The 27,260-nt window shown below is 55.6% G+C and overlaps 1 protein-coding gene across 3 annotated transcripts; it reads right to left on the bottom strand.

Annotated features, from left to right (window-relative positions):
* Window positions 1-1,305: 1,305 nt before the first annotated feature.
* On the bottom strand, window positions 1,306-23,394 carry FGF1 (fibroblast growth factor 1). Of its 3 annotated transcripts, none has more exons than XM_023936341.2 (4): window positions 23,061-23,394; window positions 6,306-6,482; window positions 3,039-3,142; window positions 1,306-2,367 (listed from the first exon to the last, which is right to left on the bottom strand). In XM_023936341.2, exons 2-4 carry the CDS (start codon window positions 6,472-6,474, stop codon window positions 2,173-2,175), a joined length of 468 nt encoding a protein of 155 aa, XP_023792109.1. In that variant the 5' UTR covers window positions 6,475-6,482; window positions 23,061-23,394; the 3' UTR covers window positions 1,306-2,172. The 3 variants fall into 3 exon arrangements, with proteins under 3 accessions (XP_023792109.1, XP_023792110.1, XP_086707677.1); XM_023936342.2 differs by having other exon boundaries at window positions 1,306-2,364; window positions 23,061-23,196; XM_086851551.1 differs by lacking the exon at window positions 23,061-23,394 and adding an exon at window positions 20,086-20,314.
* Window positions 23,395-27,260: the final 3,866 nt, after the last annotated feature.

Raw genomic sequence — 27,260 nt, 5'->3', positions numbered from 1 at the left:
CCTTTTCTGCCTCTCACCCTAAAGACAAACGCCCCGAGGTGAGCGTGGTTTCTCCGGGCAATGCTGGCTTGTCCATCTGTCTGAAGCAATTACTGCAGCCTCCCCGGGGATTATTTTTCTGCCCAGGTGTTGACATTTTTCCCCAGCTGGGTGTCAAGCCGTACCTGCGGGGGAGGTTTGGGAGCAGCAGAAGCCTGAGGAGAGAGCGCCCTGGCTTAATGAGGTGTTGCAAGACAGCACAGCTAAATCCAGCATTACACGGGCCAGTTTCCCAGCTTAATTAGAAACCTGCATCTCCTGCTCATGCATTAATTCACTTTATGACTTGAGTGACAGTCCAGCCTCTCACAGGGAAGGTGAACACTGTGTTTAAGAAGAGTGTGGGTGTTTTTGGCTGTCCACATCCCCCTGTCTTGCCCAGCCTTGTGCTTGCCATGGGAATATTGTGCTGGGCCCACCAGAGCAGCTGAGCCAGGCAGAGGTTGGGTCCCTCTCTTGGCCATGAGGAGCAGCTGGGACCTGCAGGATTTGCAGAATCCACCTTTCCCCTGTGTTTCCTTGGGAAGCAGCTCTGAAGGGCCGTGGGGAAGGTGCAAGGGCCTGGCACACGCTCCTTCCCAGCTCTGGCTGCAGCATTCCCTGTGTGCCTGGGAGCACAGCACCACACAGCTGCTACCAGTGCTGGGGACAAGGCTTGGGAACCAGCAAGTGCAGAAGTTTGGGAGTGCAGTAATTAGTGGCTAATTGCTGCAGCAGAAATATGCAAGGCAGAGTGCCTTGTATTCCTTCCTCCATGTGGGATGGCTGATCCTGGGTTTGCTGGAGCAGGGAGCACTCGTGTCCTGTCCCTGTCCTTGATGGCAGGATGGGACAAGGGGGGAATGCTTTAAAATGAAGGATGGTAGATTCAATTTGATATTAGAGATAAATTCTTCCCTGTGGGGGTAGTGAGGCCCTGGCACAGGTTTTGCAGAGGAGCTGTGGATGCTCTGAGTGGAGCATGGCAGTTCTGGTGATGTTCTCAGCTGCTCTTGAGCTGCCCTGGAGCTGCCTGGGAGATGTGCATTGTGCCAGCAGTGGAGAAATAGCTTCACAGGGTTTGGGAGCCACAAAGGAGCCTCAGTGGTGTTTTTAGAGCCCCATTTAACCAGACACGAGGCAGCGGGAGGATTCCCTCTGGGAATGGGTGTGATGCTCTGCCTCCCTTGTGCAGCCCCTTGCTGTTGTGCATTGCACCCTCACACCCATCACTGCCCCATCCTCACCAGGACAGCCTCAAGGTGCCCAGAATTACTTGTGAACAGCTTGTAGAAGAGACATGTTTACTTAATAAATAAATACAAATAACATATGGCAGGTACTAGCATGAAATACACACTATTGATGTTGTGAGGGAGGCCAAGGTCTGAGGCTGGAGCTTTGCCTGGTTCAGCTTAACATGCCCAGCACTTACCAGGCTGGCCCTGGGTAGCAGGACTGGTGCTGCAATCTGGAATTGCTCGAGGGCATGTCAGAAGCCACACACCTGGATGGATAAATACATTAACACACAGCAAGTACCTGGGGAGGTTTTGCCTTAGAATGCCTGGGGACACAAATGGGAACCGGCGTGATCCTTGGGCACATTTCTGAGTGCCTGCCCAGGGCAGGTCCTGGGAGCTGCAGCGTGGTCATGGCACACGTGGGCACACAGCTGAGGGTCATGGCACACAGCTGAGGGTCACGGCACACGTGGGCACACAGCTGAGGGTCATGGCACACAGCTGAGGGTCATGGCACACGTGGGCACACGGCTGAGGGTCATGGCACACAGCTGAGGGTCACGGCACACGTGGGCACACAGCTGAGGGTCATGGCACACAGCTGAGGGTCATGGCACACGTGGGCACACAGCTGAGGGTCATGGCACACGGCTGAGGGTCATGGCACACAGCTGAGGGTCATGGCACACGTGGGCACACGGCTGAGGGCAGGGGGAGATGGGGCCCCCCGACCTTGGGAGGATGTCAGGGCTCGTCCCCTCATCTCTGCAAAGCTTCGTGCAGAACAAAGGGGCTTTGGCTAGATTTGGCAAAGCCTTGACCTAAAGCTCGGAGCTCTGCTGAGCACTAAGGAGGCAGCAGCAGTCGGGATTTGGGATTTGGGGCCATCTCTGAGCCTCGGGGCCGGGTCTCAGTCGGCTGAGACGGGCAGTGGCAGGAAGAGGATCGCCTTCTGGCCGTAGTGAGTCCGCGGGCCCAGCTTGCTGTTCCCGTTCTTCTTCAGCCCCACAAACCAGTTCTTGTCCGCGTGCAGTTTGGAGACGTAGGTGTTGTAATGGTTTTCTTCGAGCCTTTCCAGGAACAGACACTCCTCACCCAGTAACTGCTGGAAGAGAGCCCAGGGAAGGGCAGTGAGCTGAGGGCACGGAGCTGCTCCTGACGTGACAATCCCAGCCCAGCTCTCCCCTCTAAGATGCCATCCAGACCTGCCTCTGAGATTCCCACACCCCAGTAAAGCGCTAATTTAAACTGTGGTGTGGCTGGCCTTGATTTACTCCCCTGGGCCACTCCTGTAGCAAGGTATCTGTGACCTGGGAATTGTAATTGGTTTTAATTTTAAACCAGCCCCGTGCTCCATGAGCTGCTCTTGGCCCTGGCTCCTGCTCTGGCCCTGAGCTGTGTGGTGGCAGCTGCAGGCTCAGAGCACAGAACCAGAATGGTTTGGGTTGGAAAGGACCTTAAGGAGCTCCAGCTTGGGCAGGGACACCTACACCAGGTGGCAGCTGCCAGGGGGCTGCAGAGCAGCTGCTGCTCCAGGTACAAAACACATCTCTTGAGTGTCAGGTAGGAAATACAATATTTGTCAGAGGCAGGGCAGCAAATGGCATGATTTGGTAATTTATTTACATCCCCCCCAAATAAAGCCAGATGCAGAGTGGCCGTGCCAGAATGACAAACAGAGCCTAATTATTGCCTGTGCTTTGCATTAGCGAGCTGTGAGGTTTGAGCAGCCCTGCAGCCCTCGGATGGGCGATCCCACGGGATCCTGGCGCTTACCGAGCCGTAGAGCAGCCCCTTGGTGTCCATGGCCAGGTACTGCCCCGACTGCGTGCTCCTGATGTGCACCACCCCCACGCTCTCCGCGCTCAGCTGCAGCTGAACTGGCAGGAAAAATAAAACAACAACAGCAGTGAAAGGAAAATAGGAAAAGGAGGGGAAAAAGAGCGGTCAGGAAGGTTACTGGGGTATTTGGTTGAAGTCTGGCTTATAAAGAGTTTATAGGAAACAGTACAGTGTGTAATAAAAGTGTCTCCTTGTACCCTCTTCTTCAAAGAAATCCCACAGCCATCCTTTAGGAACCAAAAACCAATTTTCCCCTTATTTTACATCAAAGGAAGGGCAGCCTTTTGGTTACGATGCTGGAATGGGACACAGGAGATTGGGGTTTTAATTCTGGCTCTAATTTACAAATTTCTCATGTGGTTTGACAAGACACTTAAGGAGTGACATATGAAGAGGTATTTTGAGAGCTAAGCCAGGGATGGGCAGCCTGCAGCTGCCTGCACTGCAAACCCCTGATCCAAAGCCTCTCTTCCAGCTGTCTGCTGCGGCTGCCTTGGTCTGGTGTGTTGTAGGTGGACAGTGGGGAAATAGAAAAGGCTGTGCCTGCAGTCACAGTGACTTGCAAATTCCAGCTCTTCCATCTTGTTCCCATCTCGTAGGCAGCTTTTTTCCCTAAGATTTATAACAGCAATATTTAGGTTGGTTGGAATGAAGCATGAACGGATGTCTCTGCTCCAGCTCCTTCCTTCCTGTTTATACTTAATTTATTTATCCTTATTTAGATGAGGTAAAAGGCAATGTTGCCTCTTGGCCTGGTGGAACACCCATTCCAGTGAAATCTTTGCTGTAATGGTCCACATTCTTCATTTTTTGGCATTTCCTGCTCAGTAAATGATAGTTAATTAGGAAATTGTGTGGGTGCAGGTTTGCAGGAATGCTTGGCCCCTGTGCATGCCTGCTTTAGGCTGGGAATGTGCACTGGGAAAGCCACAGCCCACCTGCATTCCCTGAGGTGCTGCAGAGCTGGGACCTGGCTGAGGAGCAAAGGGAGAAAAGGGAAATGGGATGAAATGATGATACTGTGCCAAAACTGTCCTTGAGAGAGGGGACTGAGGGACCCTCCTGCTGCCAGTGGGGATGTTGAGATTTTTGGCCCCAGAGGGAGGGAGAACAGTGGGTCCAGAGGAAGGAGCTTGTGCACTAAATTCTTACAGGTGCTCTTACAGGTCTGTACCCACATTTCCTTCCATGAAGGAATGGGATGAAAAGGGGAAAAGGAGGCTTTTTGTAGAGATGAGCATGAGAACCTGCAGTGTCCAGATAAGTTTTCTTTCCATTCCTTGGTACGAGCTTGGGATGCCCACCTAAAGGATGTGGGAACTGGATCCTGACATAGGGCTGAACAAAGCCTTAGAGAGAGTGACTCCTTCTGCTCTTCTTAGAGATCCTCCCTGATTCTGAGGCCATTGAAGAGAAGAATTCTTGATATTTATCTGGAAGAAAATGCACATGGGCACTGGCAGCTGGCAGAGCACCGGTGCAGTGGGTGTCCCCACTGTCCCAATGAGCCGTGGGTGTTTCTGTGTCTTGTCCCTCCCTGGGGCTGGCAGGAGCGTGTCCCAGCTGGGTGTCAATATCCCACAGTGCCAGCCGTGGGCTGGGCTGCTCCTCTGGCACACCAGGGAGCGATTCTGAGCAGCTCCATCATTTTCCAGGCGCAGGGGCAGGACCGTGGGCAGCCGTGGGTGCTCAGGGCAGGGTGCCTGTCATCAGGGCTGCTCTGCTGGCACAGAGCCCTTCAGGAGTTTCCTCTGTAAATATTAGTATATTCCTATAGCCCAGTTTAGCAGAGCATTTACAGGAGGTTCCTTTCTGGCAGAGGTTTGCAAACACGTGGCCAGCAGCCAGGGAGGAGTGAGCGTGCCGGGGTGCAGGACCTGCCTGCACCACTCCAAGGTGGTGGATTCGCTTTTCCAGAGGGAAAAGGACCGGGCTGTGTGACAGCATCCATGCTGTGAGACAACAGCCTGCCACAGGAGTGGGTGCTCATGTCCTGGGTAGCTCCCCATGTCCCCGGAGGTGCCTTCTTAATCCTGACCTCCCCTTCTGACTCCAGCAAAGCCTCTGGAAAATGCTGCAGGGACCCTGCCTGAGCTCATACCACCTCTCCTGGCGTGTTTGTGAGCCCAGCTCTGTCTCCTGCAGATCCTTTGGGTCATCATCCAGCCTTTCCCAGGAGTTTGAGGGTTATGGGCCAGGTTTATTCCTGGCTGGAGGCTGGAGCAGCAAACTGAGTTTATCCAGCCTCGGGGTGGATCTTCAGCTCATCTTCATCCATCCCCCAGCACGGCCTGGTGCCGGGGAGACAGAGTTTGTAACTAAAACTCGGCTCTAAACTGCCTGACATGAACGCAACAACAGCGAGAGGAAAGGTTAAGTTTGGGGGAGAAGCCACATGTGTGTTTGCGGTTTAAAGAAAATAAAAGTCCTTTTCTTAGCACTTTGTAAGGCTGGCTGGGCTCCTCCCAGCCCTTCCTTGCAGCGAGGCAGGAGCCCGGCAGGTCCTGCTCCCATTCCAGAAAATGTTCGGGGTAAGAAGAGCCCAGCCCCTGCAGGAGCCCTGCTTTGTGGCCTGTCCACCTCTCCTGGGCAGCGGCTGAAGAAAAACCCTCGGGGCAGTTTTTGGTCACACAAAAAGCGCCAGGTTCCCAAAGGTTCCTTGGGAGGATGAGGCGGGGGCTGCAGGAGCAGCTGCTCCCGGCAGAGATCCCGGTGTCCCGGAGCCAGCAGGGTCGGGATGGGACAGCAGAGGGGACACCTGGCCAGGGTGACCGGGAAATGGCTGTGGAGCACGGCTGGCAGAGCAAAGAGAGCACACAATTCCATGTGAGTGTGGGGGCTGCTCCCTGCGTGACCCAGCCCTGCCGGCTCCCCTCTGCTGCCCCGGGGTGAAGCCCAGAGATATCTATTTATAAACACCGGAGACATCTATTTATAAACCTCTATTTATAAACCTCTATTTATAAACCTCTATTTATAAACCTCTATTTATAAACTCTCTATTTATAAACTCTCTATTTATAAACCTCTACCCTTGCACAGCCCACCCCTCTCAGCTCCCCGGCTCCCCAGGTGTGCCCGCCCCGGGAGCTGTGCTGCGGCACTGGGCTCGCTCCGGATGGCTTTTCCCCAGCTCCCCCCTCCCCAGGGCTGTGCTCAGGCCAAGGAGGGTCCCGAGAAGGGAAGAAGGGCTTTGCTCACTGTGCTGGTCGCTGCGGTCCCTGGTGCCATCCACGGTGCCGTCGGGGAGGATGCGCAGGAAATGCCCCCCGTTGCTGCAGTACAGCAGTTTGGGTTTCTTGTAGTTGCCCGAGGGGAGGTCGAATTTTTCCGTCAGGGCGCTGAAGGTGGAGATTTCCCCCTCGGCCATCCCGCAGGCTGCAAGAGAGGCGAGGGCAGGGCTGGCACCGAGTGCTGGGCACACTGTGCTGTGCGGGATTTAAAGGCAGGGAGGGATCCCCGGGGTCCCGGGCAGGTGATTCACGGCTCTGGCACTGCCCAAGGTGATGCTCCCCCAGCGTGGGAGGCTGCGGGGGGCTGTCTCCTCTCCGCCCGGGGCTGGGCTGGAGGGACTCCGTCCTTTTAATTTTATCGCAGTGAATTCTGTTTTTCTTCTCCTTTCTATTGACGTACGCGCTAAAATTACACACTCAGAAAACCGGTTTGAAAAACAGCCGGTGTCTGATTGGAACCCACAAGAGGCGGGAAGGGAGCCCAGGTAAAACTCTCTCTCCACTATTATAACTCTCAAACACAATTATGACCAGGAATTGCAACACCCACCGTGTGTCAGGTAGTAAATATTGCTCATCTCTTGGCACTCTGCAGCTCACCTGGCCCAGGAACACGCATGGAAAAGGTCAGGACACAAGTTAGATGTGCTGGGAGATGAGCAGGGGCAGGAGCTTTCACTGCCTGGGCTGAGCAGATTTACCCAGACACTGATCAATGTGGAAAATGGGAATTTTGAGTCTAGGATATGCCATGAATCAACCAGCAGCATCTCAGTGCCTAAAGGGGCTCCAGGAGAGCTGGAGAGGGGCTTTGGTCAAGGACCTGGAGTGACAGGATAAGGGGGAATGGCTCCCAGTGCAGAGGACAGGGTTAGATGAATTTTGGGAAGAAATCCTTCCCTATGAGGTTGGGCAGGCCCTGGCACAGGTGCCCAGAGCAGCTGGGGCTGTCCCTGGACCCCTGGCAGTGCCCAAGGCCAGGCTGGACACGGGGGCTTGGAGCAAGCTGGTCTAATGAAAGATCATATTGAAGCCTCATTCTGCTGGAGACTGTGGTCACAACCCATGTTTAAGCAGATGCTGTGCCAAAACCTGAAGGCATCACCAGACCAATCAAAGAAAATGCAGTGGATGCTGGAGGCTGAGAAGTGCTGTCACAGAAGTGCATCAGGAGATGCCACAGGTGGGGGCCAGAGTCCCACAGATATTCCAGGTGCAGTCATGTTTTTAGTCTAGAAACTACATGTAAAATCTCCCATTAATTCTTTCTGTCTTTCATACACAGAGTTCTGTTGTGCTTGGAGAGAAGTGGATTTATGAACAGAAAAAGACATGGCACAGAATAAACCTAGATACAGGAAATTGCTTTAAATGTCATGTATTCCCACAGCTATATTATGGAAAATATTTTATAGTCACTGTTTATATGTGTTTGTAGATTGTAAAAATGTCTCTTTAGCACTGAGTGGTGCTACTGGTACATTGGGATGGAGCCAGGACCAGACTGTGTGGGTTTGCTGTGCTGCTTGGAGTGCCCTGGGAGATACTGAGGGTGGCAGCTCTGCAGCACACGTGTGCATACACAGAGAATCGCTAAACATTTGGCTCTGAACTCTTTAGCATTTAAAAAATACGCAAAAGCAGCTGCAAGAGAGGGGAGCTACTCCTGGAAATGGATCCCAGCTGCCTGCAGAGAGTAAAAACCTCTGGAAGTTGGATTGCTAAAAGCAGAACCCCTGGAGATAAAGGCTGTGGCTGTTGGGGGGAGCAGCCCCAGCACTGCACCAGCTCTGCTTTGTACACAGACTTCAGCCCAGGCTCTCAGACACCCCATTTGACACAGATTTGGGGATTTTGGGAAGTGCTTTCTGGAGTCACAACATAGGCCAGCCCCCATCTATTGCCATGAGGTTGGAGATGCAGCCTCAGAAGCTCCAGGTGATACCAAATACAGACTCAAAATCTTTTTTAAACACCACTGTCAGGTGAAATTATTTCTTGGAGTGTCTGCTCCCTACATTTCTTTTTCTCTCAAGACATCACACTTTCCATGCAGCTCAGTTTCCTTGCCAAGTGCCAGCCTTCCTCTGAAGGAAAGCCCCAGGTCACCCAGGGTGGCACACAGGTCTCTGCCCCTCCTCTGAGCTTTAACCAAGCACTGGGTAATTTCCTAGAACCAAAGCTTTTCTTGAGCCTTTATCTGAGGGTAAAGGCACCCAGAAGTGTCCTGGGTTGATGATGGATGGTACTGGGAAGCAAACACCCCAGAGCCAAGAGCTCTGAGCAGGATCTCAGCAAACCCTGCAGGCAGCAGGGGTGAGGAGCAGGCTGGATTCTACCCACACCTCAAGGTCTGAGGGCATCTCCAGGCAGCTTGACCAGAGCACCCCAACAGGAAACAGCTTCTTCATCATCACTTACTTCCTCTAGGTTATTTTTGCTGTTTTTAGAAAGGCTGCAGTGCTTGCCAGCTGCCCTGGCTGCCCCAGCAAAGCTCACTGAACACTTTTCCACTCCTCTCGCCTCCCCGTGCTAAATACTATCTCTGTTCTCAGACTTTATGGCCATGGAGTTGTTCCTCTACAAACACCACCACTCATGACCCTACCATTATACTTTTGGCAGGAACACGTTAGGTTTTTAGGGGAATTAAAACACAAGTGAGAGAACCTGAACCAAAGACAACATGAAGGGCCTTATTTCTTTGGGTAGAAGCCCAACAATGCTATTAAATAGCTCAAAGCAGAGCAGAAAGCTCTCTCAAATATGCAAAGCTGAGAGACACCACACACCAGTGGTTATTTGGTGTCCCATGGAGAAAGGAAAATGTTCCGAGGGGAGATTGCTGTGAGAGGGGAACGGCTGCTGCTGACCCCGCCAGGACGGCGATTTGGAGCTGAGCTGGAGTCTCTTTGCCCAGGGGCTGCTGTGTTTGTGGCTCCTCTTTCCTCCAGCTCTGTGTAACAGCCTTGCTGTGCTGCCTGAGAGAAAACCCCAGCGAGGATGAATCCCTGGGAGCAGCACCTGGATATTCCCAGCTCCATCTGCAGCGTGGGGAGCTGAGAGCACCCTGCTCCTTCTCCTGGATGGAGATGTCAGCAGCCCAAAGGATCAGAAATCATTTCTGAAGGTAAAAAAAAAGACTTAGGGAGTGAGCTAAACGCAAATGTTGATTTGATCCAGGTCCTGCTGAGCCGTGGTGGCTGAGCTGAGCTGCTCCCCACAGCTCGGAGGGAGAGGAGCCCGGCGCGGGCCGCAATAGCTGCGAAATTCTGAGAAGTTTGGGGTCGCTTCCAAACTTTATCACTGGCCAAACCAGTGGCTTTGATGTGAAATCCCAAACTCTGCAAGCATCTGACTCTGAGCATGGAGGGCTGGGGGTGCTGCCAATGTCAGACGTGTGAGCTCTGGAATAACAGCACCCGCGGGGAGCCCTGGAAGGAGCGGGGACCTCTCCTCTCTGCTCTACTCCCTCTCTGCACTACACAGCTCTCGTTTGCATGACAAAGGTGGTGTTGATGGAAATGTGGGGGATTCCTAATGGTCCAAAAGGGTTTTGCATGGTCAGAATTGCCAGGAACTTTTGTGGTTTTTTATGGGTCATGTGGCACAAATTTAGTGGCCAGCAAGGGCTCAAGCCAGAGGTAGCCAGGCTGAGATGGGCCTTTTTCCTTTAGGGATTAAGTACCTGGGTACTACATGGAGGAAAGCAGAAGTATCTCACCTCCTGGGTTAAAACCAGATTGGATTGATTCAAATACACCAAAATTGTCCTTGGCTTTGGACACAATCTTTTATGTAGGGTTGGAAAGAAATGTTCTACGTGGCCTCTGACTGGCCATGGTGATGAAAAGTGCAGTTAATCACAATTGTCATTTAGATGATCAGCTAAAGATCACACAGAGAACTCCAGAGAGATGAGAAGCTGCTAAACCCAGGAGTCTCCTGAGGTTTTGTCCAACTCTAGTTAATGAGATCAGTGTCTCCTGAGCCTGGCTCTGGTGAGTTCAGTGGAAACACTCCAGTTGGTTTCACTTTGGAAAGTGTTATTTTTCTCCATTAAAGCAGAAATCCTGTTTCTTCCTGAGGACGTGTGACTCAGCTGGGGTCAGACAGCATCACCTCCTGATGGGCTCCCTTCCCATTCCCACTGCTGACTGCAGCCACCTGAACAGAGCAGCCACTTCCCAGGCAGCTCAGACACTCCACATGGGAATGGAAAACTCAACAGGTAGAATATTTTTAAGGAATTCAGGCTCTGAATTGCCTTTCCTGGGGGTTCCTGTGGGTTTTAGGATGATCTGAGATCTACCCAGGCATGTGGAACAAACATCTCAGATAAACAGGGATTTTATTCATCATGAGCTTTGGAGAACCATTTCATGGGATGGATTTCCTCATGCAGGGAAGGATTAGAGACCAGGCAGAGGTTTCCTCATGCTCTGGTTGCTGCAGGAGCAGCTCAGTGGGGCTGGGGTTATCATCAGCATGGGCAGCCTGCAAGGGCTGGCTCTCCTCCCAAGGGCTGGCAGTGCAAGGCACAGCTCGAATTCCTTGGGCTGTACATTCTCTCAGAAGGATTTAATAAATGATTAGGCAAAGCATACATAAATATGGAATAGATCACTCTGTGAGTACCAGTGGAATGCATTGGCTCGTTTCTAGTCTTGTTTATGGCCAGGTGATTTTATCTCTAGCGATGTGATTAGCTGCTTAATGAAATATTTATCAGGTGGGTTTTACCCTTTGCAAGTGGAATATGTTGTGTGAAGTGCCACCAAAAGTATCAAAATCAGTTTAATCAATGCCTGCTGTCATCATTGCCTGCTCTGCACCAGAAAAGAGCCATTCCACTCAGCCACACTGGATTTGTGGCAGGTAGAACACAGGGGCTGTAAAGCTGAAACTTCAGCTGTTTCCTGAGGGGGTGTCACTAATTGCTGCTGGCCAACACAGCAGCACCACGGGAGGGACAGGGTTAACCCATCCCAGCCCTCAGGGATGCCCAAGGGATGTCCTGGAGCCAGCTGTGGCTTCTTCAGGGCTTCAGAGCCCGGTTGACCCGAGCTGCTGCTCCCCCCTGGGACAGCCCTACAACATCCCACCAAACCGGCCGTGTCCGTGGGGAGACAGGAAAACCAAGAGATCGCCACTTTCTAATTTCCTTCCCGCCTCTCCCACCTCCCTCCCACCCCTTGCCACCCGGTGATTAACCTAATTGCAGTTCCAGCTCCAGGAGCAAACCCAGAGCAGGAGCTTTGCCAGGAAGGTCTTGCCCCCTGTCCTGCCTGGGCTGGGACCAGGAGCAGGGACACGAACACGAGCGGCCCTGGCTGCACACACAGATCCCACAGATCTGAGCCCCGTGCCCCAGAGCAAGCTGGATGTGTGGGACCTGCTGGGTGGGAAGAACACCCTGGACAGAGCATCGCTAAAGCTCAGTCCTTCCAGCCAGGGATGGGCTGGAGGATGTGCTGCTCCCAGGGGAGACCCCTGGGTTTCCCAGCAGAGGCAAAGCGAGAGCCCCGGGCTCCCCCTTCCCTCCAGGACACAGCAGGTCCTGTCTGCCCTTTCCAGCTGCCCTTTCCCTCTCCTGGTGTCGAGAGCAGAGCAAAGCTTCATCTCTGCTCCTGTGCTTTGCTGCCTCCCAGCACCTCGTTCCAGCACTGGGAGCAGCACTGACAGGTGCCACGAGTGACACCAGCCTGTCCCTGGCACCCGAGGAGGGTGGCTCTGTCCTGCCGAGGCTGCTGGGGACTCAGGGGCCACGCACCGGGCACAGGAGCCTTGTTTTGGGTTTGCCACCTTGGTTATGGGCAGGGCTGTGGGCAGCTCTCCTCCCTGGACCTGCCAGTGCTTGGCTTCCAGGGAAAGGCATCTGGAGGGAGTGGAGACCATGGGAGATGAGCTGATTGTTGGCTGAAGTGTTGGTGATGATGTGGGAAACCCCTGGGGGTGGGGGGCACTCTGTGTGCCCCTGGGATCCTGCTCAGCACCCCCAGACTGGGGGACCCTGCAGTGGGTCCCATCCCCTCCCTGCCCAGGGTGCGCTGCCCGGCTCCTGCGGGCAGGACACTCAGCTGGTGACACAGGACACTCAGCTGGTGACACGGGAGACTCAGCTGGTGACACAGGACACTCAGCTGGTGACACAGGACACTCAGCTGGTGACACAGGAGACTCAGCTGGTGACACAGGAGACTCAGCTGGTGACACAGGACACTCAGCTGGTGACACAGGAGACTCAGCTGGTGACACAGGACACTCAGCTGGTGACACAGGAGACTCAGCTGGTGACACAGGACACTCAGCTGGTGACACAGGAGGCTCAGCTGGTGACACAGGAGGCTCACTGGTGACACAGGAGGCTCACTGGGGACACAGGAGGCTCACTGGTGACAGGGGAGACTCAGCTGGTGACACAGGAGGCTCACTGGTGACACTTCAGCCAGCTGGGAGTGTCCCCATCCCCTGCCAGCCGTCCCTGGTGTCCGTGCAGGACCCTGGGCACAGAGCCAGACCACAGAGCCCCGCTGTGGCTGTCTGGGCTGGCGCTGCAGGTGTGGCTGCCCCGCACGCCCACGGACACACGGACGGACACACGGACGGATGGATGACGCCTAAAGACAAACTCCAGCCCCAGAAGTTCCCTCTGTACTGTTAATCCAAGTGTGATCTGGCTCTCCTGTTGCACCATGTCCCGTGTGAGCCCTCCAACCCCACCCCGAGCCAAGGCTGTGTTCTGACGCGCCTGTCGCTCTGTCCTGGTCACCCTCTGGCAGCCCTCACCTCCCCTGGGCGCTCTCACGGCTCCAACACCTCCCAGGCTGCTGCTCATGGGGCTGGAACGGGGAGAGAAGAGCAGGAATGTCAGTTCCTGCAGCTGGCCCTCTGAAGGGTGGCCAAACCCAGCCCAGGGTTGGCTCCAGCTTCAAAACTGGGCTTTGGGTTCAGCCTTTATCCCCTGTCCTTTCCCAGAGAAGCAGAGGATGCTGGAATGGAGGGTTTCATCTCCAGGCCAAGTGAAACCCCACATCCATCCTGGTGGTTAACCATCAGTAGACATACCATGGCTCAGAAACCCAACTTCCTCCAGCACAGCCTCCGTCTGCGCTGTTCCAAGGAAAATCTCTTGGTTTCTGGGTTCACCATAAGCTCAGCAGTGATTTACTATGGAAATGTGCAGGGAGTTAATGGTGTTCATCCTGCAGGGTTTGTGTGAGGGCTGTACAGCTGCTCTTTTTAACATCTAAGTAAGACTGGCTGGAAGAATCCTGTTCTTAATTCTGTTGCCCAATGTCTTATTTTAAATTCAGCCTCTAGTACCCCTGGATGCCAACTCCTGTTTTTTTCCTCCAAGCTGCTTGAGTAAGGAGCTTGAGCTGTTGCTCAATAACAGTGCAATGAAAGCTTGAGTTAATAATGGCTATTACCAGGAAAATCCTCCAATAAATAATAATTTTCTTATCTGCATGACTTTGGGACTGGAGAAAATGCCTTCCAGTGAAAAGCTGCAGCGTGTAGGAGTGGGCAAGGAGTGTTGCAGATGCAAGATCAGAGCAAGGCAAGCTCAGGGCTGAATCTTGTTAAATGCAGATGAGTGGGTCAGCAAAAAAACCTGGAATTAGTGTGGCTAAGTAGTCAATGGTGTAAAGTAAGGAGAGCAGCTGTGCATCTCCACCTCTTGTGGTTGGTGGAGCCAGACAGGTCATTGCTTTGGTCTGTGTTCTTCAGGCACAAACTGGGGGGTTCTCAGCTCTGGGTGGCTCTGGGGGCCACCGAGCTCTCTGTGTCACCCCCAGCTCTGGCCTCGGCACTGAGTCACCCCCTGGGACCTGCCAGACCCCGTGGAAGGCACAGCCCTCATTTCTGCTCCTGCTGTCCCAGACAGGGACACGAGGAGCCACCTGTGTCCCTGCAGAGCTGGGCACCTGCCTGGGCCCTGCTGTGACGTGTGTGACCACAGGCTGTGACAGCAGCAGGAGGAAAACAGCCCTGCCTCGGCTTTCCATTACACAGCCCTCCGAGGGAAGGGGATGTTCTCTGGGTGCTTCTGCCCCTTCTCATCTCTGTAAACAACAAAGCCCCACAAAGGGCACAGTGCAGGACAGAAGGCTGCAATTTTAACAACCTGCTGAGGCTCAGCCCCTGAGGTCTCACCCACGCTGGCTATTTCCAGCTCCCGAGTGGGCAGTTTAGAGACACCGCGGCGTTTCTTGTGCCCGCTGTTGCCACAGCTGCTTTAGGGGAAAGCTGTGGGGCCAGGCTGGCCCACAGCCACGCAGCCAAGGATCGTGGAATGCCAGGATGGTTTGGGTTGGAAGGGCTTTAGAGCCAATCCAGTGCCTCCCATGCCATGGCAGGGACACTTTTCACTGTCCCAGGCTGCTCCCAGCCCTGTCCAGCCTGGCCTTGGGCACTGCCAGGGGTCCAGGGGCAGCCCCAGCTGCTCTGCTGTGATGCTTCTGACAATCAAGAGAGAAAGATGCCCTGGCTTGTCTAAATGCAAAGAAACCCCACACTAAACCAAAAATGTTGGGACTAGCAGGCAGAGTGTGGGGATCAGCAGCTGCTGTGCCCCCTGCCCTGCTGGGGGTGCCACAACCAGGACCCCGAGGGGTTTTTACCTTTTCCTTACTCGTGAGCTGTACATTCAGCCCTGCACTGGGATCCCCAGGGAGTCAGGGAGAATCCCCTGTGGTTTGTGGGGGGATCACATCCACACCAGGGCAGGTGTGAGCTCCAAGATCCCCATTTGGAGTCTGGCAGTCAGTAACTCTTCCCATCAAGTGGAAGCTTTTGTGAGCACCCTGCAGCAATGGGAATACTAAGGAAGGGCAAGGGAGGGTGTTTAATTTGATGTTAAATACTTGTACTTTATGTCCAAGATTTGACATTCAATAGAGAATCAAGTAGCAAGGGAGATGGAAATTCAAGAGGAAAAAGTGCACAGTTGGGTAGTTTTGTGTACAGCACCCTCATGTCCTGTGGGGCTGCGCAGCTGTCGGAGAAGTAATGATGGATCTCTCTGGGAAAAGCAAGGAACCTCTCTGGGGCAAACCTAACTGGAGTGGGGGAAAGCAGGGCAGCCTTGGGGTCTGCCAGTCATGGATACAGGAATGGCCCTGTGCCAGGTCTGGGGGTTTGGGAATGCGTGGAGGGGACAGTGTTTGGATGGCACAGGGATGGAGGATCTCCCCGTGCCCACAGTGCCTGCCCCAGGCAGCATGTGTCACGGAGCGGGGCAGGCAGTGCTGGGTGGCCTGGCACTGAGCTCCCTCATCATTTCCAGGGGGTTTGTGATGTGCAGAGAGCATCTGGGATAAGCAAAGGGCTCGGATCTGGAGTTCATCTTGGGATGCTCAGAGCGGGATTTGTCACGGTAAAGATCTCCCCCTCCTGTCTGCCCCGGAGCGAGGATGAGAGCAGAGAAGGGAAACCACTCCTCAGGCTCCTGCTCTTGTTCCTTGGCCTGAGCATGGGGCAGAATAATCTCAGTGTGCAGCTGGGACTGTGCCCCAAGGTGGGCCTGCCTGCCTGACCCCCTGGGCTGGGAATGCCCCGTGGGACCAGCATCCATCAGGGTGGGCAACTGTGCCCCTCACTGGGGTCCCTGCCAGGCTGGCTCCACCCTTGGAGGGCTGTAACAGTGCATGTGGCACTTGGGGACATGGGTCACTGGTGGCCTTGGCAGTGCTGGGGAAATGGTTGGACTCGATGATTTGAGAGGGGTTTTCTAAACTGAAGAGCTCTTGGATTCTGTGGTTCTGCAGAAACAGGGTCCCTGTGCAGGTGAGAGCTGGCAAGGCTGGTCTGCAGGTGGGACAGGCAGGTTTACCAACCCTGGAGCTGTGGAAAGATGAGATCAAGGCTGACACCCAGATCTAAATGAAGAGTCAGGAGCAAGGACAGACTGTGAGCAGCAGTGGGTGATGCTGTGAGTCAGGGATGAACTGTGTGCCCAGACTGCAGTGGGCACATCCTTGGGAGGATGGCTCAGGGCAGACACCACCACTCCCAAAAGGAGTCTGAAGGGGACAAAAGGGTTTTAGGTGCCATGCCATGAGTCAGTGGCACCTGGGCACAGCAGCCAGCTTGGTTCCCACACCCTGTGAAACCCCTTTGTGCCCTGTCCCAGGGACAGCTGCCAGGCTGGGACGCTGTGGGCTGGGGAATCTGCCTGTGGGATCCCAGCTTGGTCCTTTCCCCAGCAGCCCTCTCATTCTGCTGCTTTCCCTGGGCAAGGGGGGAGTTTGGGGGTGGGGAAAGCACAAACAGAAGGGGAAAGGGGTTCTTCTGTGCCCCCTTCTGAGTTATAGACACAGCAGAATGGGGTGTGTTACCTAGTTAAAACAGAGGTCAGGCTTTAGGCTGGACCATGGGTGCATGTTAACGATGCTGTGCTGGGCTTAATAAAACTTTATTCAGCACTGGCTGTGAATTAGCTGATCTTTAAGGGAATTCCTAAATACTATATATTTATAATATATATAATCTATTTATTATTTATTATTTATTATTTATTATTTATTATTTATTTATTATGTATTATGTATTATGTATTATGTATTATCTATTATCTATTATCTATTATCTATTATCTATTCTATATTCTACATTGAGTATTAAATATTAAATAGTATATATTAATTATATATACTATATACTATATACTATATACTATTATATATTATATATTATATATTATATATTATATATTATATATTATATATTATATATTATATGTTATATATTCTATATTCTATATTCTATATTCTATATTCTATATTATATTTTATCTTTTATCTTTTATCTTTTATCTTTTATCTTTTATCTTTTATCTTTTATATTATATATTATATATTTTATATATTATATTCTGGGCACGGTGAGTCTGTCTCAGCCTTTCTCTGCCACCTTCAGCAGATGGGATCGAAGCACTTTTGTTATTCAGTTTTAGGGAAGCAGGAGCTGTGGCAGTTTTGGCACTGCAGGTGCCGGGTGCAGAGTGTCTGTGCCCCCCAGAGCTGCCTCACTCCCAGCATGAGGCATGGGTCCCCATCCCTCGGTGGCAGTGCCACCTGCCCCATTAAACACCAACACATTTGGGGGAATATAAAACCTACAAATCACTGATTGCTGCTGCTCTGCATGGCCCTGGCCTCAGCTCTGCTTCCCCAACAGCTTTAATCCAGCAGATTCTGATGTTGGGAACAAGGGAAGAAGAAATAAGAGCTGAACACTGAGTCAGGCAGCTTTCAGACAGGGGGCAGAGGGAGGATTCCTGCATCCACAGCAGAGACCATGACAGAGCCATTGTGTCTCTCGCTGAACAGGTTTTCAACAAATCCTTCTGCAAAGAGATTTTTATTGTGAGGTTTCTGTTTGAAAGACAGAGCCAGCCAGAGCCAGCCCCCACGATAATCCCTGACAGCTCTGCAGTGCCAGACAATGTTCACAGGATTCCTAAAAATGCCCCAGCCATGAGTCAGTGCCCGCTGTGCCCAGGAGGGAGAAGTGCTGGTACCCAGGGGCAGCCTGGCAGGTCAGGACAGCTTTTACCTCCCTGGAATAGACTTTGTTTTTTTCAGGGAATATTTACTAAAATGGGTTGTAAGATCCAGTGCAAGTGCTAATGTGTTTAGAGGGAAATAAAGAAGGGGCAAAAAATAAAATAAAAATGGGGATGGAATAAGAAAGGAAGGCTGAAAGAGAAATGGGGGCTAAAGGTGAAAAGGAGCCTGGAAAAGAATTGGAGTCACAAGGCTGGGGGGGAGAAAAGTGAAGGCTGAGGAGTGCAAGTGAAAAAAAAGGTTGATCAGAAATAAAAACAAAGATGGAAAAAATAGAAGCTGCAAAAGGGTAGAGGACCAAGAAAGGGTGAGGGGGGAAAGAAATGCAGAGGCTGAAAAGGGCAGGAGGCCAAAATAAAGTGGGAGGCCAAAGGAAAAGGAGAGACAAAATAAAAGTGGAAGGTGAAAAGGGGTGGGAGGCTGAAGAGGCACACGAGACATACGGGAAGGCCTGCCCAAAGAGGGGTCTAAAGTTTAATGGGTTCCTCAGGCAGGACAGGGCTCAGTGGTGATAAGGCAGCACAATATCCAATTGTTCTCCCTGCACACGGCTCAGCCCAGCTTCCTGCGGGCCCGGGATCTGCAGGAACGCTCACTTGGGATCTGTGCTGCACACGATTCTCTCCAGCCAGACCCACAGCCCTGCAGCCCTTTGGATAAACTTTCCTTCCCAGCTCCACCTCAGCCCAGGGGATGAACTTTTCCTCCCGAGCTCCCTAAATGACTTTGGCCTTCCTCCCACTGCTGAGACCTTGATCTTCCTCCCAGCTGAGGCAGCTCCTCATGCAGCTGGCTCTGGCTCCTTGCCCTTATTCCCAACCAGCTGAGGCAGAGCCCTGCGGCACCGGGACCCCGGGACAGAGGGGACAGGGACCTGAGGCTGGGGACAGGACAGGGACCTGAGGCTGGGGACAGGACAGGACAGGGACCTGGGGCTGTCAGAGGGGACAGGACAGGGACCTGAGGCTGTCAGGGGGGACAGGACAGGGACCTGGGGCTGCCAGGGGGGACAGGACAGGGACCTGAGGCTGGGGACAGGACAGGGACCTGAGGCTGCCAGGGGGGACAGGACAGGGACCTGCTGCTGCCCTGTCAGGGGTTTCACCTTTGCTAAATGGCCTGAAGGAGCCAAGAGGCTGCAGGTGCTGGCAAGGGAAGGGGCTGTGGGGACGTGTGGCCCCGGGGCCGTGTCTCAGCCTGACACCTGCACCCCCAGCCAGGGAGATTGGAGCCTGCAGGAATTTGTGTTTGGCACCTTTGGTTTGGCTGAGAGAGCAGCTCAGAGCATGCTGGTGATGAGTTTTAGGTGTCAGGCCCTTCAGGATAATCCCTGTGGTGTTATTTCAGCCATAATTCATAGAATCAGCACAGAATGGTTGGAGTTGGAAGGGACCTTAAAGCCCATCCAGTGCCACCCCTGCCCTGGCCAGGGACACCTTCTGCTGTCCCAGGCTGCTCCCAGCCCTGTCCAACCCGGCCTTGGGCACTGCCAGGGATCCAGGGGCACCCCTAATCATAATTAATTGCCCAGAGAAGCTGTGGTTTCCCCAAACCATTCTATGGTTCTGTGATTTATTTATTTTGGATCAGAAATGAGCCGTTTATAATGCTGTGTCACTGCAACAATTTTCCTTTCTGTTTGTCGTTCTGTCTGCTCGGGGTTTTTTTTTTAGTTTGTTTGGTTTGCTTTTTTTAATGGTCCAAATATTGTGTTTTGCCTTTTAAAATGTTTGGGATTTAGTAAATTTCTATTCAAATTCTGATCTACCCGGAGCTCCAGGTAATTTGGAGATTGTCATTTGGAGTGATGCTCCCATTGCTGAGCCACTCCTCCCTCCCAGGATTTGGGGGCACCTGCAGGATTTTGGGGGGGTTTGTCCCAGCTGGGGGGAGCAACACCCTGCCTAAAAAAACCCCAAAAGGCATCCGTGGGGAAGGCACCTGCTGCCTCAGCCCATCCCAGCCCGACCCTGCACTCCGCATCCTCCCTGTGCCCTGGAGCTGCCAGAACATTCCCTGGCTCCCCGCGGAGCATCGCCAGCATCCCGGGGGGATCCCAGAGGCTGCAGGGAGAACGCGAGCCCCGGGCTCCGTTCGAGCATCCCGCGGGTGTCCGTGGGGAGCTCAGAGCATCCCCTGGGGCTCAGCGCCCCTCGCCCCCCGGCCCGCACCTACCGGAGCTGAGCGGCGCTGCCGGCTGCGGCTCCCGAGCCGATGGAACGGAGCGAGCGGGGACGAGGAGGATGAGGAGGATGAGGAGGGTGAGGATGAGGAGGGTGAGGAGGATGAGGAGGGTGAGGAGGATGAGGATGAGGAGAATGAGGAGGGTGAGGAGGATGAGGAGGATGAGGATGAGGAGAATGAGGAGGGTGAGGAGGATGAGGAGGAGCTGCCGCGGGGCGGGGGAGCGGCGGGAGGATGCGGGGGGAGGAAGGGGGATGCTGAGCGCATCCAGCCGCACAGCGGGGCCGGGCACCTGCCCGCACTGCCCGGCCCCGGGGGCTGGGGCTGAGCCCCCCGGGCAGCAGGAGAGGAAAAAACCTCCCAGAAACCGGAGCGGAACCGGCCTTCCTGTCCCTCGCCTGCCTCAGTGCCTCCGGGAAGGAGATGAGCTCCCTCATTGCAGCCATCCCCGAGCGGCCGGGGCGGTGGGGACGGGGTCCCTGCCCTCTCCATGGGGTCCCTGCCCTCTCCAGGGGTCCCTGCCCTCTCCATGGGGTCCCTGCCCTCTCCATGGGGTCCCTGCCCTCGCCATGGGGGTCCCTGCCCTCTCCATGGGGTCCCTGCCCTCTCCAGGGGTCCCTGCCCTCCCCGGGGGCAGCCCCAGGGCTCTGCCGGGCTCAGCCGCTGGCACCGGGAGAGCCTGGCCTTAAAAGCCGGCGCGTTCCGGGAGCGCTGTCAGGCGGATAAAATGCAGCTCCGTCCCCGGGGATGGGCGCTGGAGCCCGGCGGCCGCGCTGGCTCTGCCCTGGGGGCTGTGCCGGGACATGGCCGGGGGCCGGGGGGGGCTCGGGGGGTGCCGGGGGTGCCGGGGATGGGCTGGGGGGTGCCGGGGTGGGCTCGGGGGGTGCCGGGGTGGGCTCGGGGGGTGCCGGGATGGGCTGGGAGGTGCCGGGGTGGGCTCGGGGGGTGCCGGGATGGGCTCGGGGGGTGCCGGGGGTGGGCTCGGGGGGTGCCGGGGTGGGCTCGGGGGGTGCCGGGATGGGCTGGGAGGTGCCGGGGTGGGCTCGGGGGGTGCCGGGATGGGCTCGGGGGGTGCCGGGGGTGCCGGGGGTGGGCTCGGGGGGTGCCGGGGTGGGCTCGGGGGGTGCCGGGGGTGGGCTCGGGGGGTGCCGGGGATGGGTTCGGGGCTCAGGGATGGGCTCGGGGGGTGCCGGGGTGGGCTCGGGGGTGCCGGGGTGGGCTCGGGGCTCAGGGATGGGCTCGGGGCTCAGGGATGGGCTCGGGGCTCAGGGGGGGCTCAGGGGTGGGTGCTGTGTGCCGTGCCAGGTCGCTGCCGCAGCACTAATGAAGCACTAATTAATGAAGCAGTGCCGGAGCCCGAGCGATGATCTGAGCGCTTGGCCCGGCTCCACGAGCCCTTCGGTGCGGTGATGTTCAGGCTGCGTTGTCTAAAGCTCGCTCAGACAGGGTTTTTTGGCGGCTCACGTGGAAGCAGTGTGTTTGGACAGGCATTCCGGGCTGGAAATACCCGGGCTCAGAGGTTTGGATAAAACATTCCCGAGCTGACTGTGCTTACCACGCTCCCCACAGCGCAGGTGGATTCGGAGCTTTCTGGACATACCAATTTTTGCCCCCTTTATTTTGAATAATCCCACCCAAGATTTCCTCTTGCTTTTTCAGAAAATATAAAGCAGATACAGCCCAACATTCCTGAATCTTAACAGAAGAGCAGGCCAGGCTTTGCCTCAGGCTCTCCTGGGCCAAAGGGTTGTGAGGCCATGAGGAAGATTAGGAAATACGGGTCCATTTTCTCACTCAAGGAACACCCCCCTTGTTTCAGGGGCTGCCCCTCCCTGCAGCCCAGCCCTCCCCACTGGCCCGGCTGCCCTTGCCCCGGTTGTGGCTGGCACTCAGCAGCCCTGGTGCGGTGCTTTGGTGCTTTGGTGTCCTGCCAAATTCGCGTCCTTCCTGCCTGTCCCGGGGGCTGATGGCCCCGGGATGGAGCCGAGAGCCGGAGCGAGGCAGACACAGAGCAAACACGGCCTCGGGCAGCGGGATCTGCGCTGGGCACGAGGGAGAGGCTCAAAACCCAGACACCGACAGCGCTGCAGGGACCCCGGGCCCTGCACTGAGAGCCAGAGGGATGGGGACACTGCAGGGATGGGGACACTGCAGGGATGGGGACACTGCAGGGATGGGGACACTGCAGGGATGGGGACACTGTGGAAATGGGGACACTGCAGGGATGGGGGACCCTGAAGGGATGGGGTCTGTTCAGGGGTGGGGACACTGCAGGGATGGGGTCTGTTCAGGGGTGGGGACACTGCCTTAGCAGCAGCTGTGTCTCCTCCCTGCCCTCCGCAGTCCAGCCGTGCCTGGGCAGCAGCAGCAGCAGCAGCAGCAGCAGGACCTGCAGCAGGTGCCTGCCGTGTTTCTCGGGCTCTCGGGGTGAATTTGATGTGTGGCTGCTGTTGCAATTGCTGTCCTGCCCCTGCCGGCAGGAGGAAGCCGCTCCCCTCGCTGTCCCGTCGGTGTCACACACCTCCACTTGCAATCACGGTGAATAATTAACCCCGGAGCCCCGGGAAGCTGCAGGTGCTTCCCTGCCTGGCCCCGCACTCGGGCCGTGCCCGTGGGGGCGGCTGAGCCCCAGCCCCGCTGCCCCGGGGGCTCCACATCCCCCCAAACCTCGCTCCCACAGCAGAAGCCGCTTAAGCAAACCCTAAACTCTTCCTGCGAGTTTAGAGTGAGACCCGGGGGACCCGCCAGAGCTGGGCTGTGCTTCCATCCCTGCTGATATTCCTGGAGGAGCGGGCGGGCACCGAGCTGGGAACAGCACAAAGTGAGAGCCCCTGCCGCCCCCTGCCAGCTGCCGGGGCAGAGGAGAAGGGAAGCCCACCTGCAGCACACACGGGGACGCGGGGACGTGCTGCAAAGCCCGCGGGAGGGGAGTGCCAAGGCGGCGGGGATGTGGAGAAGGCACTCACCCGAGCAGGCTGCAGGTGCGCTGGCCGGAGGTGAGCGGGGATGTGCCGGGCTCTCCCTGCCCCGAGCGGCTCCCGCAGCCGGCCCGGCGGAGCCCACATAGGACCGGGAGCTGTGGATGGATAATCCTGCGCCTTGCTATTTTTTTCCTCTCATGTGATCTTGTTTTTGGACGGCTATTTTGGGGCTGGACTCCAGCCCAGGTGAAAGACAAGGATTGGATCCAGCCTCCCCCTTTCCCCGAGGCCGCTCCAGGAGCTCTGCGCGCCCGCCCGAGGGACAAACCCTGCCACCAGCCCTCTCCCTGTCCTGTCCTGTCTGTCCCTTCCAGCCCTGGGGACAGAAGGGATGTCCCTAAAGGGATGGCACGCTGATGGGAGCGGCGGGGAGCGCCCCGTGCCCGTCACTCTCCATCCCAGGGCTGGCACCGCCTCGGCTGCAGGATCCGAGTGCCCTGGCACCATTTATTCCCCTCTTCGTGCCCGTTTCCCCCAGAGCAGCCTGGCAGGAAGCTGGCGGGAGATAAATAATTAAAAATATGCTCGGAGCGTGCAGCAGCCTTGGAATGAACCGCGGCGAGCCCCGGCCCCGGGCGCTGCCATCAGCCCCCTGATGCGGGACAGGAGAGGGACAGGGACAGGGACAGGGACAGGGACAGGGACAGGGACAGGGACAGGGACAGGGACAGGGACAGGGACAGGGGGACAGGGACAGGGACAGGGACAGGGACAGGACAGGAGAGGGACAGGGACAGGGGGACAGGGACAGGGGGACAGGGACAGGGACAGGACAGGGACAGGGACAGGGACAGGGACAGGGACAGGGACAGGGACAGGGACAGGGACAGGGACAGGGACAGGACAGGGACAGGGACAGGAGAGGGACAGGGACAGGGACAGGGACAGGGGGATAGGGACAGGGGGACAGGGACAGGGACAGGAGAGGGACAGGGACAGGACAGGGACACGAGCAGCTCTGCGGGCTCCTCCACTCCTTGTGCAGGATCCTGTGGCCATCCTGTCCATGCCTGCCCGGGGTCTCCCCCGAGGCCACCCCTGGGGACAGCTTGGTGCCACACGCTCAGCGCTGTCAGGGTGATTATTTTTATCCTGTTTGTGTCTCTCGAGCCGCTGGATGGAAGCTGAAGGGGGCACGGGGAGGGACAGCCTGGCTCTGGCTCACAGGCGGCAGATGTGGGGCGGCTGTCAGGGATGTGTCGCTGGGTCTGGCTGTCCCCAGAGTGTCACTGCGGGCTCATCGCGCCCTTTCGGGGGGTGGTGGGAGGGGTGAGGGCCTGAATTGTGTCTTTGCGTGACTAAAACTCGTTAAAGGTCCCTGAGATGAGTCTCAGGGAAACCCGAATTTCCCTCAGATCCGGGAGAAGCTGAAGGTTTGGCACTGACTGTGAATCACCAGGGGCAGGTGAAGGACGGGACCCACCTCAGTCAGAGGTGGATGTGATTTGGGTTACAGAGAAATGGGTGCTACAGATGGGAAAAAATCAGGTCCAAAATTAGATGTCACTTATTTGTTCAGCCCATTTAAGTCTTTATTTTTTTTAAAAAATATTCTATATATTAAGTATATGACATATATTGAATGTAGACTAAATAGGTAAAGCTATTAAATCATATTATTTTATTAAAGAATTATTTAATTGTTTTTTTATTCCTGCTTCCCATTAACCAGTTTTATGTGAAATAAGGAATTGATCTCTGACATTACTACGTGCTCTCCTTTCAGGGGCACTCTCACCAGGGCCAGAGCTTTCCTCTTGCAGTCTCTCCACATTTGACTTTTTATTATAACAAGGTGAATTTTGGTATCTAGAACTACGAAGCCACTTTTCCTTTCAGCAACCATCGAAGACGGAAGGGGTGGGGGAAAAGTCACTTTATAAAGGTAGGGGAGGTTTTAATGAAGGAAATGGTGAATAGAATGACGGAGCTGGGGAAATCCTGCAGGAGAGGGAGGCGCAGGGAGGCTCCGGGGCCGCCAGAGGGCACCGCGGAGCCGCAGCAGGCGCAGCTGGGCACAGCTGGATGGGGCGGGCACAGCTGGGGCAAAGCGGGGGCGCTGGCCCTGCCAGGGGCACAGCTGGAGCGGGGCACAGCTGGAGCCGGGCACAGCTGGAGCGGGGCACAGCTGGAGAAGGGCACAGCTGGAGCCGGGCACAGCTGGAGCGGGGCACAGCTGGAGAAGGGCACAGCTGGAGCCGGGCACAGCTGGAGCGGGGCACAGCTGGAGCGGGGCACAGCTGGAGCGGGGCACAGCTGGAGAAGGGCACAGCTGGAGCGGGGCACAGCTGGAGCCGGGCACAGCTGGAGCCGGGCACAGCTGGAGCGGGGCACAGCTGGTCTGGCTGCGGCACATCTGGCAGCCACGGGCTCTCCGAGGCCGGTGCAGGTGAGGGTGCAGCATCCACAGCTGGAGCACATCTGGGTGGCAGCAGAGCCGGTGGCAGGCGCTACAGCTGTCCCTGTGCACCGCTGCTGTCACACCGAGGGAGCAGCTGGTGGCCCAGGGGGTTCCCAAAAGCCGCTGCAGCTGCCCCAGGTGTGGATTCTGTTCCTGCAGGAGCAGGGGTGGGCTCGGGGCTCTGCCCCTGGGGGCCAGGCAGGAGCCTGAGGCTCACTGAGATCCTCCTGCCCTCCCTGGTCTCTGCCAGGACCCAGCACTCGCCCAGGCAGACCCAGGACAGTGACTCTGTTTGTCCTGAACGTGGCTCTCGGTGCTGGCTCCTTCACCAGGATCCCTTTGGTGTTTCCCAGTCCCTGTTTCCCAGGAGGGAGCAGCCCCAGCTGAGGAATGACTCCCAGCTTTGTATTTTAACAAATGACCTGAGACACTGAACCGATGCTGTTTACTCGGCTGGGCATGAGCTCAGAGTCCAGAGCTGCCTCCCAAAGGGCTCTCCTGGATACCCTGAGCAGGCCTCCCTGTAATTACATTCCAGGGAAAACAGACATCTCCTGATTCATTTAATATGTGCCACGTTGCATTTAGATATGTAACAGAAGCCCCATTACCTTAAAAGTCCTGCTGTTATCAACTACTGGCTTAATTACAGTTTTATCTAAAAATAGATCAAGTTAACTTGACAGAATCCATTTGTCCTTCTCCCCTGGCTCCCAGAGATGTTTCCTCCCTGCAGTTCCTGCTCCATCATGACCAGCATCAATCCACTGCCACAGCCTTTCCCCAAGAGCTGCTGAGATCCCACGGGCATTTTGCTATTCCCTCACCACGGTCTTCCAAAATTACCAAGCACAGAATCACAGACTTGTGGAATGGTTTGGATTGGAAGAAACCTTAGAGCCCAACTTGTTCCAGCCCCTGCCATGGCAGGGACAACTCCCACTGTCCCAGGCTGCTCCAAACTCTGTCCAACCTGGCCTTGGGCACTGCCAGGGACCCAGGGGCAGCCACGGCTGCTCTGGGCACCTGTGCCACTCACATATAAATACAAATATATACAAATACATATCCATATATAAATATCTAAACACAGAGAGCCCAGGAGGCTCCTCAGGCTGAGGTTATCCAGCTCTGGCTGCTTTTAACCTTTCTGACCTTGGGACCCCCAGGGGATTCCTGCGGGCAGGATGTGGTGCATCGCCCACTGCTCCTTTGTGGCCGTTCCCAGCTCCCACCCAAGGTGAGGCCCAGAGCCAGCATCTGCTCATCAGCCTCACTTTCCTCTTTCCTCTGATTGTTGTGTGGTTTCCACAGCTTTGCAGCTGCCCCACTTCCCTGGAAGCCAAGCCAAGGCAGCTTTCTTCCCACTGGGGAAGGAAAAGGCTCCGAGCAGTGTCTGTCATCAGCAGTGGTGGCTGATGAAAGGTGGCAAAATCCTGTCTGTGAACATCCCCTCAGAGCTGTCCCAGCTGCTCCCTGGGCTCTGCTGGGCACTCTCTGGCTTTTCTTTTATTCCCCATGTGCTTGAGAACCAACACAGACTTTCCTCTCCTCATTTGGCACGAGCAGGACGAGGCCGTGCTCCGGCACTGCCGGTGGGACTGCAGGTGCTGCTGCTGCAGGGCTGGGCCTGGCTGGAGCAGGGATGGATGGACTTGGAGGATCCCAGCTCTCCCTGGGTGCTGCTGGTGGATCTTTCTTTGCCTCGCTGCCTCAGAAGGGTTTTTCTCCCCGCTGGGTGAGGGAGGGAGGGGAGGGCAGCCTGGGACCCCGGCGTGGTGGCT

The sequence above is a fragment of the Cyanistes caeruleus genome, chromosome 15, assembly GCF_971803275.1.
Source record: "Cyanistes caeruleus chromosome 15, bCyaCae1.hap1.1, whole genome shotgun sequence".
Lineage (NCBI taxonomy): Eukaryota > Metazoa > Chordata > Aves > Passeriformes > Paridae > Cyanistes > Cyanistes caeruleus.
This window is presented reverse-complemented; position numbering and strand designations above follow the sequence as displayed.